General features: G+C 35.0%; 1 protein-coding gene and 1 pseudogene across 1 annotated transcript; both read right to left on the minus strand.

Moving 5' to 3' along the window:
- Positions 1-4954: 4954 nt before the first annotated feature.
- Positions 4955-10174, minus strand: LOC144559491 (Transducin/WD40 repeat-like superfamily protein). Its single transcript, XM_078308517.1, has 5 exons — positions 9831-10174; positions 9243-9341; positions 7220-8334; positions 6142-6391; positions 4955-5415 (listed from the first exon to the last, which is right to left on the minus strand). Exons 1-5 carry the CDS (start codon positions 9847-9849, stop codon positions 5198-5200), a joined length of 1701 nt encoding a protein of 566 aa, XP_078164643.1. The 5' UTR covers positions 9850-10174; the 3' UTR covers positions 4955-5197.
- A 1526-nt stretch (positions 10175-11700) lies between these two features.
- On the minus strand, positions 11701-14569 carry LOC144559294 (protein ANTAGONIST OF LIKE HETEROCHROMATIN PROTEIN 1-like; annotated as a pseudogene).
- Between the last annotated feature and the right edge of the window lie 617 nt (positions 14570-15186).

The raw sequence follows: 15186 nt of genomic DNA on the forward strand, positions 1-15186 counted from the left end.
CAGAGAACAACCAGGGTACATAAATCATGGCTCTTTTTCATGCCGTTGTAACACATCACATTTTGTCCCTATATTTTTTTTAAAACCACGGTAATGATAAATAAATTAGAAAACGATATCGCTGTGAAAAGACATACAATAGAGCAATATATCAATTTAACGAATTAGTTCTCTTTATTTTTATTAAAGAGACGGTAATGATGAATACTAAACTAGAAAAGGATACTGATGTGAGAAGTGGAAGATATTACATTCTCAAAATCCAGATGTAGATCCTTTATAAACGTTAAAATTTGAAAGCATAGATTTTTAGAAGAAAAAAAAAAGTTGTTGTTGAGAAAAAGACTTTGGGGAGCCCATTCTATCAATCAAACACTTTAGGATGGCCAGTCTCTCAACAAGCTACTGTTCTCAGTAGTCCTTGTTGCACAGTTGCACTTCATCTTCATTCGTTATAACTATAGAAAACTATTGCTCAATTAAACAAAAACTTTGATTTAATGAGATATTAATTGTTGAAAAGGTCGTCTCAAAAGTTGCCACGTATATGTTTGTTGTTAAGAATACATTTTAGAGACTCTATCCATTTATAACATTTGTAAGTTACAACATCTTATAATAATTCAGTTTCATAATTTTTAAAGTTCAAACAGTGGATCCAAACTGTGCAACATGATATCTATATTAAAATGTGTTTGGAGATCAAATTTTAAATTTTTTGAATTTTTTTTTACTATTTATTCATTATTTTACAAAACTGTTGTTTTTAGACAATTCTAGACCACTGAAAAACAACAGTTTTATAAAATACTTAAATAGTAAAAAATTGAAAAAAAAATAAAAATTTTGTTCTCCAAACACATTTTAATATAGATATCATGTTGAACGGTTTGGATCCACTGTTTGAACTTTAAAAATCACAAAACCAAATTATTGTAAGATATTGTAACTTACAAATGTTGTAAAAAACTTGTCTTTGGTTTAGTGGCAAAGGCACATGGCTTTTATGTGGAAGGTGGTTTGAAATCAACAAAGTAGGAAAATCCTCTATATTAATTAATACATAGAGATTTGAAATATTTTGGATAACTTGACCTCCAACCCATATTTAAAATATATATATATATATGAGTACGGCTAACGCGCTTCCTCTAGCATATGGGCCGAAATACTTCCGGTGGAAATTTGAAATTTCAAAATCCAAAAAGTCGATCTGAACCGTTCATCTTCTTCTCCATATTAATATCTGCTTGGAGACCAAATTTTACATTTTTCTGAAATTTTTTACTATTTATTAAGCCACTTTGAAAATCGCTGATCCAATGATTTTACTGTTTTGTTAAGCCACCGTTGGATCAGCGATTTTCAAAGTGGCTTAATAAATAGTAAAAAATTTCAGAAAAATGTAAAATTTGGTCTCCAAGGAGATATTAATATGGAGAAGGAGATGAACGGTTCAGATCGACTTTTTGGATTTTGAAATTTCAAATTTCCACCGGAAGCATTTCGGCCCATATGCTAGAGGAAGCGCGTTACCCGTACTATATATATATATATATATATATATATATATATAGAGGTTGGCTAAGATCAAAGTGGTAGTTCCTGAGCTTTGGTGCTACCAATTCGTTTTTCAACTTTCAAAGTTTCAAACGTCGATCCGAACCGTTCAAGTTGTTCTCCATATTAAATTGTGCTTGGAGACCAAATTTTACATTTTTCTGAATTTTTTTACTATTTATTAAGCCACTTTGAAAATCGCTAATCCAACGGTGGCTTCTGATTTTACTGTTTTGTTAAGCCACCGTTGGATCAGCGATTTTCAAAGTGGCTTAATAAATAGTAAAAAAATTCAGAAAAATGTAAAATTTGGTCTCCAAGCACAATTTAATATGGAGAACAACTTGAACGGTTCGGATCGACGTTTGGAACTTTGAAAGTTGAAAAACGAATTGGTAGCACCAAAGCTCAGGAACTACCACTTTGATCTTAGCCAACCTCTATATATATATATATATATATGAGTTGGGCTACAGTGAGTTACGAAGTAAAACACGTTTTTACTTCACGCAATATCTTCATTTTCAAAGTTCAAATAGCCGATCCAAACCGTTAGATGTTTAATCTATATTAAAATATGCTTGTAAACTAAATTTTACATTTTTTGAAATTTTTTTACTATTTATTAAGCCACTTTGAAAATCTGAAAATCTGGGTGAACAGTAAAAAAATTTAGACCACTGGATCGGCGATTTTCAAAGTGGCTTAATAAATAGTAAAAAAATTCCAAAAAGTATAAAATTTGGTCTCCAATCACATTTCAATATGGAGATCATGTTGAGCGGTTCGGATCAACGTTTTAAACTTTAAATTACAAAATATTTGCGTGAAGTAAAATATTCGTTTTACTTCGCAACTCACCGTAGCCTTACTCTATATATATATATAGAGAGAGAGAGAGAGAGAGAGAGATAGGCTAATGTGCTTTCGGTAGCATATGGGCCGAAATACACATGGTCCAAATTTGAAATTTTAAAATTAAAAAAGTTGATCTGAACCGTTCATCTTGTTCTCCATATTAATATGTGCTTGGAGACAAAATTTTACATTTTTCTGAATTTTTTTACTATTTATTAAGCCACTTTGAAAATTGCTGATCCAACGGTGGCTTAACAAAACAGTAAAACCGTTGGATTAGCGATTTTCAAAGTGGCTTAATAAATAGTAAAAATATTCAGAAAAATGTAAAATTTTGTCTCCAAGCACATATTAATATGGAGAACAAAATGAACGGTTCAGATCGACTTTTTGAATTTTAAAATTTCAAATTTGGACCGTGTGTATTTCGGCCCATATGCTACCGAAAGCACATTATCCTATCTCTACAGTAAAACCGTTGGATCAGCGATTTTCAAAGTGGCTTAATAAATAGTAAAAAAATTCAGAAAAATGTAAAATTTGGTCTCAAAGAACATATTAATATGGAGAACAAGATGAACGGTTCAGATCGACTTTTTGAATTTTGAAATTTCAAATTTTGACCGTGTGTATTTCGGCCTATATGCTACCGATAAGCTAATGTGCTTTCGGTAGCATATGGACCGAAATACACACGGTCAAAATTTGAAATTTTAAAATCCAAAAAGTCGATCTGAACCGTTCATCTTGTTCTCCATATTAATATGTGCTTGGAGACCAAATTTTACATTTTTCTGAATTTTTTTACTATTTATTAAGCCACTTTGAAAATCACTGATCCAACGGTTTTACTGTTTTGTTAAGCCACCGTTGGATCAGCAATTTTCAAAGTGACTTAATAAATAGTAAAAAAATTCAGAAAAATGTAAAATTTGGTCTCCAAGCACATATTAATATGGAGAACAAGATGAACAGTTCATATTGACTTTTTGAATTTTGAAATTTCAAATTTGGACCGTGTGTATTTCGGCCCATATGCGACCGAAAGCATATTAGCCTATCTATATTGTAAGTGAATATCTCCTCTACATTTTATGATGTATTGACTACGACATATAATTTTAGTCAGGCTGGTATAATTTAAATTAACATTCTTAGTTTTTAATTAATGGAGGAGACACATAAGTCTTACATTTCATACTATTAGTCCATGGAAGTTGCAATTAATGATATTTTAGAAGTCATCTCACACTTCACCAAACAAGCTGTTAGACTATGTTAGATTAACAGATTGATCTTTTGCAACTCACGGTTGCTATGCTGTTGATTGATTCAAATTCTTGTTTCTGCCTATATCAGAAGTAAGAAGAGAGTTCAAATGCCTCATGTTTTTCATATAAACTTGTCCTCAATTTTTCTCGAATGAAACAAATGACATGGTCGCGAACTTAAATTAAAATTCGTGTTGTAATAAACCGTTCATCTTCTGGTTGGTTTATTATTATCATGGTGATTTTGCGCTTCTCTGTTTGGTCGCTCTTAATCTCTTCGCTAGTCGCCATGTATACAACTTGGAATAAAATAAAATGAATAAAGATGCTCATACTGTCAATAAGTTTTGTTGGCAGTATAAGTGTATAACCAATCTAAAACTGATATAAACTCATATATAGAGAAAGTTACCCAACCGCCACCAAATTTAAGCTTTCAACCTATGTATATCCACTTGAGCAAATATTAACAACATACTGAATAAACCGAATGTAATACAACATAGTACAATATTATAAAAATTCTGGATCAAATATAAATCGTAAATAAAATAATAATATGGAAGGAAATGGCAAATATTTTGTTCTGTTTTTCGACAATAAAACATTAAACATTCATCATCCGTACCAATATTGTAATTCATATCACATGTTAGAGGGCCATGTTAATTTCGGCACCAAATGCGGGAGATACTCGCCTTTTTCAACCCATTCACACCAATTCTTTTTTTCTTTTTCTTTTTTATGAAATTCACACCAATTCTCGCTGCAAAAGATATGCTTCATTCCCAATTTGGTAACGAAGTGTCAAAGCTATTTCAATCTCTTCCCAAGTTCAGTCAACAAGTGAATGATTGGTAGTTTGGTACTTGACCAAATTTATAGTGCTGAAGTCAACACATAATAAGCAACTTGCCTAAGTTGCCTTTATAAAATAGTAGCAGGTGAAGAGATGCTCAAGCCAAAATACTTTATCACCGCCTGTACTGATCTATCGGTGTTTTCTGTTCTCTTCTAAATGCACAAAATACCTTTCTGCAAACTTGTAAGTTTGCCAACAGGGAAAACAATAGGAAAAAATAAGATGCCGGACAACTTCATTTGAGTTGTCCACTTGTACTACTCATTTTTCAGTTTTAGATCAAGATTGAATCAGAACAACTATACACTAGCAACCATATTGACATGTATAATTGAAAATAGAAAGGACTGAGTAGGGGGAAAAAAAGGTAAAATTGTATATTAGAAGGAAAAAATTCAGTGTGTGATATCTCATGCTTTGGCATCTTTTACGAAACCATTTCCCGGGAAAAATAATAAGGGTCAAAATACAAAGAAAATCTTTTAATGTCTTAAATTAAAAACCAAAAAATTTGAATATAGAAATCCATATTGGGATGAAGATAAAGAATAACAATCAGCCAAAGGCAGAAGGGGCCCACCGCCAAATGCCAGGATAAATAGTGCATAACCCCGTTACCTACAACTAAAAAGACCTAAAAGATAAACTAAAAGACGAACCCATCTGTGAACTCATCATCTTGGTCTGAGTCAAACTCATACTTGGTTCTTGGCTTGGAGATTTTACTCAAGGATGATGACTTCGGGTTCTTTATTACCGGTTTCTTATCTTTCTCAGCTTGCATCTCCATCCCTTTTGCTGATGGTTTTCTTTTTCTCTTCAAGCTGGTCCCACCGTCCTCTTCTGCAAAAAAAGTTTCACTCCCTGCACAAAGAAATCAAACGTCAGAACAAATTTAATGTTGAAAGAAAAAAGAAAGAAAGAAGTGATTTCTTATTCATAATGAATATCAAGGGCAGGAAAGTCAAATATAATTACAAATATGGGACTATAAAGATGCATAAAATTTCAGCTCTGTAGTTGAACTTCAATACTGTTTAAGTATACAAAAGTCATACACTAAAGCTCCAACTATAAACCTCAAAATCATATGAAAACTGAATCTAACTCTTTAACACCAATATAAACAGCCATGACAGTGGCATCAGCACATGTAAAAGTTTAGATCCAAGGAAAAATGAAAAGAAAAAACAAAAAAAAAGACCACCACCCCCCCGAAACACAATGTACTAAGAATTTAGCACCATATTGCAAAGCCCATCAGAAGAAGAAGAAAATTGCATAAACACCAAACAAAAAGACCAGCTCAGCTCCAAACCCAATGATACGAAAAGACACAAAAACCCACACCTAAAACCTGAATCCCAAAACTGATCAGAATCCAATATATGTAAATAGAACCAAGGTCACAATCAGGATAATAATTAGCGCTACACAAGCCATTTATTACAACAAAATCCAAAATCCCACAAATACAATCATGCACAACTCAAAACAAAGAGACACCCAAAAAATGAAAGGACAATGAGGGGGAAAAAAAAAAAAAGGCTTCCAGAACTGAAAGGTATGAGGTACAACAGTAAAGTTTACCTTCCATAGGGCTTGAGGCATGCCCATTAGCAACTACATCCATGTCAAAAGGGGAGGCAGAATTATTACTCTCTTCCTGCTTGATTGGGCTGGCAGGATACTTGTCCTGCTGCTCTGATTGCTCTGGGGATGGCACTGCAGCCAGATAACGTAACCCTCCATATGACCCATTTGATACTTTTAAAATAGATGTATCCCCCAAATTGTCTATATCAACCTCTGCATCTTCATCTATGACTTCTTCTTTCTCCTAAGATGTGACAATAATAGAAAAAAATGATAAATCTTCAGATTCTTGTTCAATATCCTTACCAAACAGAGGTTGTTTTGAAAAAGCTACACCTTCCAGAGAAATTTGTTCAAAAACACCAAAAATAGAATAAATCATTTGTCAGGATTAAGCAGCGATTGACAGCACCATTTGTCAAATAGTCAGCCTCAGTCTCAGTACTGGTAAGAACAGTTTCAATATTTAATTCTTAAGTTTACACCATTGGTTGCATATTAACCAGATAATAGCCGTATCAGGCTATTAGCAGTTTTGCTTTTCAGAAGTTTGGGTGCAAAAAATTCCAATAAAAGAATCAAGAAAGCATAATAGAGATGCAGCTAGGGTACTCATAATGAAAGCAACCAACAAATAAAAAAAAGGAAACAAACAAGAAAATCTATTGCAGTTTTTTTTTTTTTTTGAGGTCTAAAGTCATAATTGAAGAGGTCTCCTGACATGGCTTGACCAAGAACGGTAACCTTCATTTCTTTTATAGGTCTTACAAGTGAATCAGTCTAAAAAGTGCCAAATTATCAGATATGTTATTCTAAAATATTTTAAACAAAAAATTCCCCAAAAGAGAAGACTTACTATATAACATCATCAACAACAATATACTTGATTAAGAAAGCCCATAAAATTATGTTATGGATTCCTTTACCACCAAACATCAATGCCACTACCTTGCTGAACAATTGTGTATTTGTTTATCCTTCAGTAAACCTACTACTGTACTAGCAAACTCTGTTCAACCACACAAAGTCTAAAACCAAACAAAATCAGTTATTGAATCTGCAGTGAGCATACCTTTTCATCTTCTCTTGGATTGATATCAAACTCGTCCTCTTTCTCAATATACTCCTCATTCTCCTCGAGCTCCTTAAAATCAGGTGCAAATGCACTCCAATTCTCAACATAATCCTTGGCCCAGACATATGCAGTACCAGTCACAGAAACCGACACAACAATGGGCCTCTCAGGGTGCCACACAAGATCAATTATCGCCTCCTTGGGACCTTCTAAAATCTTCACGAGGTGTCCCAGCCTCTCCCATATATATAACTTATGTTCCCCTTTACTAGCACTAGCACCAAGTATCCACTCATCATCTCCACTAAAGCATGGTGTCTTCCATTGGATTTTTGTCACCACATCTTGAAATTCGCGCAAATATTTCATGCATTTGGTACCGTTTGTTTTCAATTTATCTACTATGTCATACTCTTCAACATTGTTGTTGGTGTTGTTATTAGATGAATCAATGGTCTCAAGCTCATTTATGGTATTATAATGAGGAAGGAGGTTCTCAAAGAGGCGTATCACCCGATCGTTTGAGTTTGTCAGAACATACAGGCCACTACGGCTGAAAACTATGTCTTTGATTACTGCACCACCTGGTACTGGAATTATTGCATAGACCTTGCTAGTTTTTGTGCCGACTATTAGAATCTCACCTTTTGAATTTCCCACACATATCACCTCACCCGACCAGTCAAAAGTGGCAGCTGTTGGAGTAAAGGGTGTTGACCCATCAGAGAATTTACGGGGATTTGTAGCAACAGTGTAATTATTACCTTCTTGGGAAACTGATACTGGCAAACTTGTTGAGCTACCGTTGCTTATATTAACCAATAGAGGAGCAGATGAAAGAGGGCATGCAAGGCAGATGGTGGGCTCAAGTGCTCCTGGGTCCAAGCGGGCATGTAAGGCTGTCTGCTGAAGAGTTATTCGAGAAATTTTTTCACATTTTTTAACATCCCAAAGAGTGAGAGATTTGTCGGTGGCAGAAACAAGGAGCCGGTGGCCGTGTTTTGACCAGCAAACGCTGGTTATGGGAGAGATGGTGGCACTGTCGCGAAGTTTCCTGGAGATGCCTCTTGTTTCGAAATCCCATATTATACAGTTTCCGTCAGAACACCCAGCTGGTTGAGTGAATAAAAGGAACAAAAGTTAGTCTTGGTTAAAACAAAGGACCAAAAAGTTTTTATTAATATGTTATATGTGTGAGGTTAATTTCAAGCTTTAATTGTAGTTACTTCAGTTGGGTTTACAAATCTGTTGTCTACATGTACTTTAGATGCAAAAAGTAAGCCACGTGATTCAGCCTCTTTAATTATAAATAAAACCAAGTATAATATTCCAGCTGACAAGCAGTGACAACAACACAACAAAAAATAATAATAAGACAAGCAACTTGACTGCTTTTCCAATTCCAGGCGGGAACAATTAATAGGGCTGTAAATGAAGCACAGGAAATTTCACCCGTGCCAAGTTGCTAGTAAAGATTGGAAAAATGGGAGAACAATAGCCTGACAAATAGTTGGTTCAGTACAATTCTATTGTGATTATAGATACAAAATCCAGTAAAATCCAACATTGATCTGATAGGTAAGGTTGATCCCAATCTATTCAATGCTAGGGATAATGAGTATAAGCAACAAGCCAAACAGGTTATATTGTGTTAGTTATGGTAACTGAAGCTTCTAACTACTGCAGTTATCATAATCTCAAACAGGCCTCAGATATTCATTGCAATCCTGCATATATTACTGATACTACAACTAGATAACTTTCAGAGGGCTTCCACCCCGTATGAAAAGTACCAAACCAGAAAGTAATGATAAAACCAAGGATTGAATTTGAGTCCATACCAAGTAATGAACCAAAAGGTATTACCAGTACCATGCATGACCAGACCAATAAGACGCCACAGCCTTTTTAAGTTATCAATACAAACCAAAAGACTATGAAGTCATATATACACATCCAATATAATTGATACAGTACTAAATTGTTATTAAGGAAAAAGAAAACTAAGAAAAGGAGTTACCAGCGAGTAGAGTTCCACAACTGTTGAATGCGATGCACTTCATGCTACCATATTGCAGAAAATCCTCTATTATTTCTGGGAAATCCCCTTGCAGAGGATCTTCGCCAAATAAGCCCGCATGAAATAAAAAGAAATAAGTTAGCTAATCAATTTTAGTAATTAATCAGTAAAAGCTCGTAAATTAGCATCTAAGTATCAGTTACACGATAATTAGCAAAGAAATAAAATTATAAGGTTAAAAAAGGTAAATTATGGAACAACGAACAGACGCATTTTATTGTCTATAAAAGTTCAATAATCAGTCTGGAAGTGGAGAAAAAACGTACAGTTGAAATTGGGGAAGTTAACATTGGCAGATTAATTCAGAACAAAACTAAAATTGCGAACTCATCCCCAAAATTTGCCGTGTGATGAACTAGAGCACTCAATTAGCATATTAATAACGACAGGGAACATGCAAAGGTGGGGAAAACGAACCAAAAGGGGGGAAAGGCCACTTCTCCAGCTACAAAACCCATGATAAACGAAAATAGACTCCAATTTTCGCACTAAAAGGTAAATAACAGAAAGAAGGAGAAAGAAACTAACCGATTATTGGCACATTCATCTTCAAAAATCGAGAGCCAATATGTAAGTAGATAAACCCTAGTACACCTAGAGAGAGAAACTGGAGTCGCTTCCGCTTGTGCCCGACTTATCTCCTCTCCATTGCGTCGACGCCGGGAAAACCCATTATCGCCGTTAGCCCGTATATTCGACTTTCGTGCTCTTTTAGGCAGCAGCGTTGCTGGAATAACGGAGAGAATTTGAAGCACTCGACTCTAAAGCAAGCGGGAATCAGAGTCCTTTTCCTGAGCGGAGGGATGTCGCTGGTTCGCTGACAAGAGGATGTCGAGGGGAACTCAGATTCTCTCCAGTAATAAGACTTCAGAGAGTTCAGTGCGGAGATACTGTACCTTGCAGTTTTAATTCTCTTAAGGGCCGGATCCATTCGGCCCAAAATATCCGAGTTCATTGGTCCAAAATAATTTAGGACTAGAGGAAATGCTAGTTTTTACTAAATATCCGAATCCATATGACCCAAAATAACTAAATATATTCTCCTCGATGTTTTAGCAAGTTATTCGGATCAGGATTGTTCTTCTATGTTTGCCACTCGGTGACTCAGGCTACTTATTTAAAAATATTTAGTTTTTTTTTTCTTATATTTATTTAATTATTCATTTATTTGTATACTTTTATTTACATGTCTACAGCATTGTTTTGTAGTTCTTGTGATGGGCAGATTGATTTTACTATTGAATTGGGGATTTTAATTTGCTTTTATGAGAATTAGATAAGAGAAGAATTGAATGAAATGCTATTTTTTTCATTAACTTCAAAATAGTTACAGCTTTAGTCTATATATAGACTTTGACCTCTGATTACAAGTTAGCAACTGAGCTTCACTAACTGACATAACAAACACATAACAGAATGTGTTGTTACAAGTCTAATCACAAATCTAGATACATTGAACCTAATACACCCCCTCAAGCGAAGGGGTAGCAGTAGCTAAACTAAGCTTGGAGCACAAAAATTGAAGGCGTGGAGAAGCTAATCTCTTGGTGAAGAAGTCGGCAAGTTGATCTTTTGAGCATACGAACCGCACCATGAGTTCTTTTGAAGCAACCTGTTCACGCACAAAGTGAAAATCAATCTCAATATGCTTTGTTCTTGCATGGAAAACCGGGTTTGAGGTGAGAAAAGTGGCACCCAAGTTATCACACCAAAGGATTGGTTTGGTAAGAAGAGGGATATGAAGCTCACGCAAAAGTTGTTGGAGCCAAATGAGCTCCACACATGCAATCGCCATGCTGCGATATTCGGCCTCGGTGCTAGAACGAGAGACCGTATTTTGCTTTTTTTTTATCCCCAAAAAAGAAGATTCGAGCCAATGAAGACACAAAATCCCGTGGTAGACCGCCTATCGTCCGGGCATCCCACCCAATCGGCGTCGAAATATGCGTGAAGATCAAAGGAAGAAGAAGCGTGTAGATGAAGACCGTGATGTGGAGTGCCTTTGAGATAACGAAGGATCCGTTTGACAGCATCCGTTGGAGCATGCATGAATTGCGATGTTTTGTTTACGGCAAAAGAAATATCCGGTCTAGTGATCGTTGCATATTGAAGAGCACCAACCACGCTACGGTATTGATGAGGATTGGCCATAGGTGAGCCATCAAGCTTGGAGAGTGCATGGCCAATTGCACAAGGAGTGGAGTGATAAGCATAAATTATATATACATTTGATCTAGATTTTATCATAAAACAACCGCAAATATCTTGTATCTATAATATAAAGTGATTAAAATACACCTGGAATCAAGTTACTGTGGTTATTTGGCTTTTCATTGCAGGAAATGATGAAAAATGGCGAAAATACCTTTCAGTTTGGATCAACCACACGCACTGCGGATCAGTGCAGCTGCATTGGGTACTTAGCCGCATTTCCAACATCCAAGCTCTGAGCAGGAATTTTTCCTGAGCCTAGTGCGGACACAATTCCACCTGCAGTGCGGATGAGCCCAGCCGCACTCAAGACTTGGCCGATTTCAGAAACTTCAGAAAAGCGCAGTATCCACCCGCAGTGCGGGTCATCCATCCGCAGTTCCACCAGCACTCAGATAATTCACAGAAGTTAAATAAGGAAACTTAGATTCAATGCGAGTGAGACCATACGCAGTGCGGATCAGCCATCCGCACGGGACCCGCAGAAAGCCAGATTTACACGGTTTCTATTTTTGGCGCTTCATTGACGTGTTTTACAGCTAAATATGAACAAGACAACCTGGGAAATAATCCGAATATAGACCCACTCACCTCACAACTATGCTTCTTAATTGGGCATAGTCTTTGGCTATAAAAGAGGAGGTTCATTCCCATTCAAAAACATCCAATCTCATTCTCTTTCTCCACATATACAATACTTAGCGATAAATTCTGAAGTAAGAAAAGCTTTCAAGCAAGGAGAAGAAGGGTTTCCTGAGCAAGATTCGGCAAGATAGAGGTTTTTGATTTGTTAAATGGTGTAATCACTTCTTTTATTTCATTTCTTCTTACTTTGCCAACTTTTTTGTAATTGATCTCTCTAAGAGAGAGTAGTTCTCTCTCTAGGAGTTTAGGTCAATGCATGAACTTGTTTAATTCTATTTTATTCGGTTATTTGTTTTTATTATGATTGTTTTATAGGATTTGATTATTAATTTCTATGATTTAATCATTTGTGTTAGTTACATAGTTAGTACTTGAATTGTAGTATCCTGTTTTGGATTCGAAAGAACCAAAATTGACTGTGATCAATAGGATAGTACGAAATTATGAATGCAAATACTCTAGGTTTAGATTAAGATTGTAACCAATTTAATCTAAGCCGGAACTATAGAAATTAAGGTTAGGAACTTGGTGAAGGACCTAACCGTGAAGCCAAACCCTAATTAGGACATCTCAATTCGAATTGGGTATTGGTATGATGGACTTAATTGTGAAGTACTAATATTTGAGGAGAGGAGAGACTAACAAGAGCTCAATGGGTCTATGTAGCTAGGGTAAGGGACCTAATCGAGAAGTCTGAATTACCTAGGCACGTTATTAATTTACGAAAGTAACCCTTAATAACATATTAGGTTAGAAACCTCGTCAAATCATACATAAATTCAAACAAATACCGAATAAATAGAGTTAGCAAGGGATTGTAGACCAAAGACCCCTAGATCTCTAAATCTTGAAAACAAATCAATTCCTTTCTTTTACTTTTATTTACAATTATTGTTTCAAACTCCTTTCTTTTGGGTATTGAACCCAACCTTAGAAATCGTCAAAATAAACCCCCCCCCCTTTACTTTATTGCACTTTACTTTCTTCCTTTTCTGAAATTTATTATTTAAAGTTTAAGTATAGTATTTACCATACTCTTTGTGGTTCGATACCCGATAATATACTACACGGTAAGATTGTATACTTGCAATCTAAGTCGAAAGTGTATTTGAGGATAAACTTTTTACCATACCCTTTGGACGTATCATGGAGCAAGGCTTTGAGTCATCCATCTTGGAGCGCACAAGGAGATCACGGATGTACTTTGGTTGAGAGAGGTGGATGCCATGTGAGATTTGAGATACTTGGATCCCTAAAAAAATAGTGTAAAGGACCAAGATCTTTTAAAGAAAACTGCAATGCAAGATCACCAATATGAGAAGTGACTTGGTCGGGTTGAGAACCTGTGACTATGATGTCATCTACTAAACAAGAAGGATAGTAAGGGAATTGGTAGAAGCCCGAATTAACAATGAAATTATGAAGAATACATGTTGCATGGACAAAATTACTTTGTGTTTCAATTGTATAGTATGTTACTATTTTAAAAATAGGAAATCGCATCTTTAATATGCCAATAATACGTTCAATGTGATTTCTTAATTTTGCATGTCGTAGATTAAAAACCCATTTATAATTGCATGGCTGTTCATTTGCTAGACCTTGCTCCTGCACATGATAACGGATACCTCGATATGGTGCAAGAAATTTTGAGGTATTTGCATAACCGGCATCAACTAAATAATATTTGCCTTGTGGTACTACAAATCCATCATCTAGTGCACTCTTCAATATAGTTGCATCGGATGCTGATCCTTCCCATCCGGCCATTACATAAGTAAATCGACGATCAAAATCACATACAGCCATAACATTTTGTGAGAGCGTTTGTTTTCTATTTCGGTAAGGATCTTGCAAATCTTCATCAATGGTAATTGGAATATGAGTTCCATCAATAGCACCAATGCAATCCTATATATATGTAAAAATTGATATTATTATTTAATGTTCTTGTATTATGTACTACAAAATTAATTTAAATAAATCAAATAAAAAAGTACCTTAAAGAAAGGATGAAACTCCGAACGTGAGGCAATAAACTGAGGCGTATGTAAAGGAGGTGGAATGATAATCTCGGGGGACAGTTGATTGATAGCATTCAATACACTGTGAAAATGATGACTCACAGTGTCGCCTGAATATTTAAATCGTTCTTGCACACTACGATTGCCTGCATTCTTCGCAAGAGAATCCAAAAACATTGCTACTTGCTCTTCCACCGTTAGCAAACCATCTAAAAGTAACTACTTTTGCACTCTTAACAATCTGACTAAAGCTCGAAAGACATAAGTCTCCATATGAAATTCTTGACTGCAACGACACTCGTGACCATCTAGAACTTCATTGACATATTTCGGTCCTGTTAAAATTGAAGTATGACAAGGAGTTAGGTCAAACAAGTTTCTATCCATGTAGGGCATAATCACATTTGTGTATTTATGATCATCATTATCAATTCTTCGCAAGTGAAAAGAATCCATATTTTTATGGATATAGATGTGTGTGGAAGGGAAATAAGAACCTTTTTGCAACATACATATATTTTGAGATTTTGTCCAACATTTATAATCATAAATGCAAAGCAGCTCCTTTTGACTTCAATTTTATAAAGCTGTTGTACATCCAATGTTTAGAACTATAAATATATGTCCAACTACTCAATTTTCATAAATGCAACGGCTACATCATTTAATAGTTTTTTTTTCAACTACTCAATGTAATATTGTAATGGCTAAGAGTATTGAATGCACGTTAGGTTTATCTAATCATATACTTCTTATTTAACTATAAAAAATGTTTATATTTTATAAATTAATAATTAAAAAATATTATGTTATCATTTAATATATTTATTAAATTACATTATTGATAATATATTAATAAAGAAAATTATATAATATCAAATATTTTAGAAAGAAAATTAGAATTTCTCATAACTAATTCCACGGTACAACCGAATACTCAATTCAACATATTCTCATAATTAATCATGTGCATATCCATACTCGTGGGTTCTCACTTTTTCAAA

This window comes from Carex rostrata, chromosome 9 (assembly GCF_964058835.1).
Source record: "Carex rostrata chromosome 9, lpCarRost1.2, whole genome shotgun sequence".
Taxonomy (NCBI): Eukaryota; Viridiplantae; Streptophyta; class Magnoliopsida; order Poales; family Cyperaceae; genus Carex; species Carex rostrata.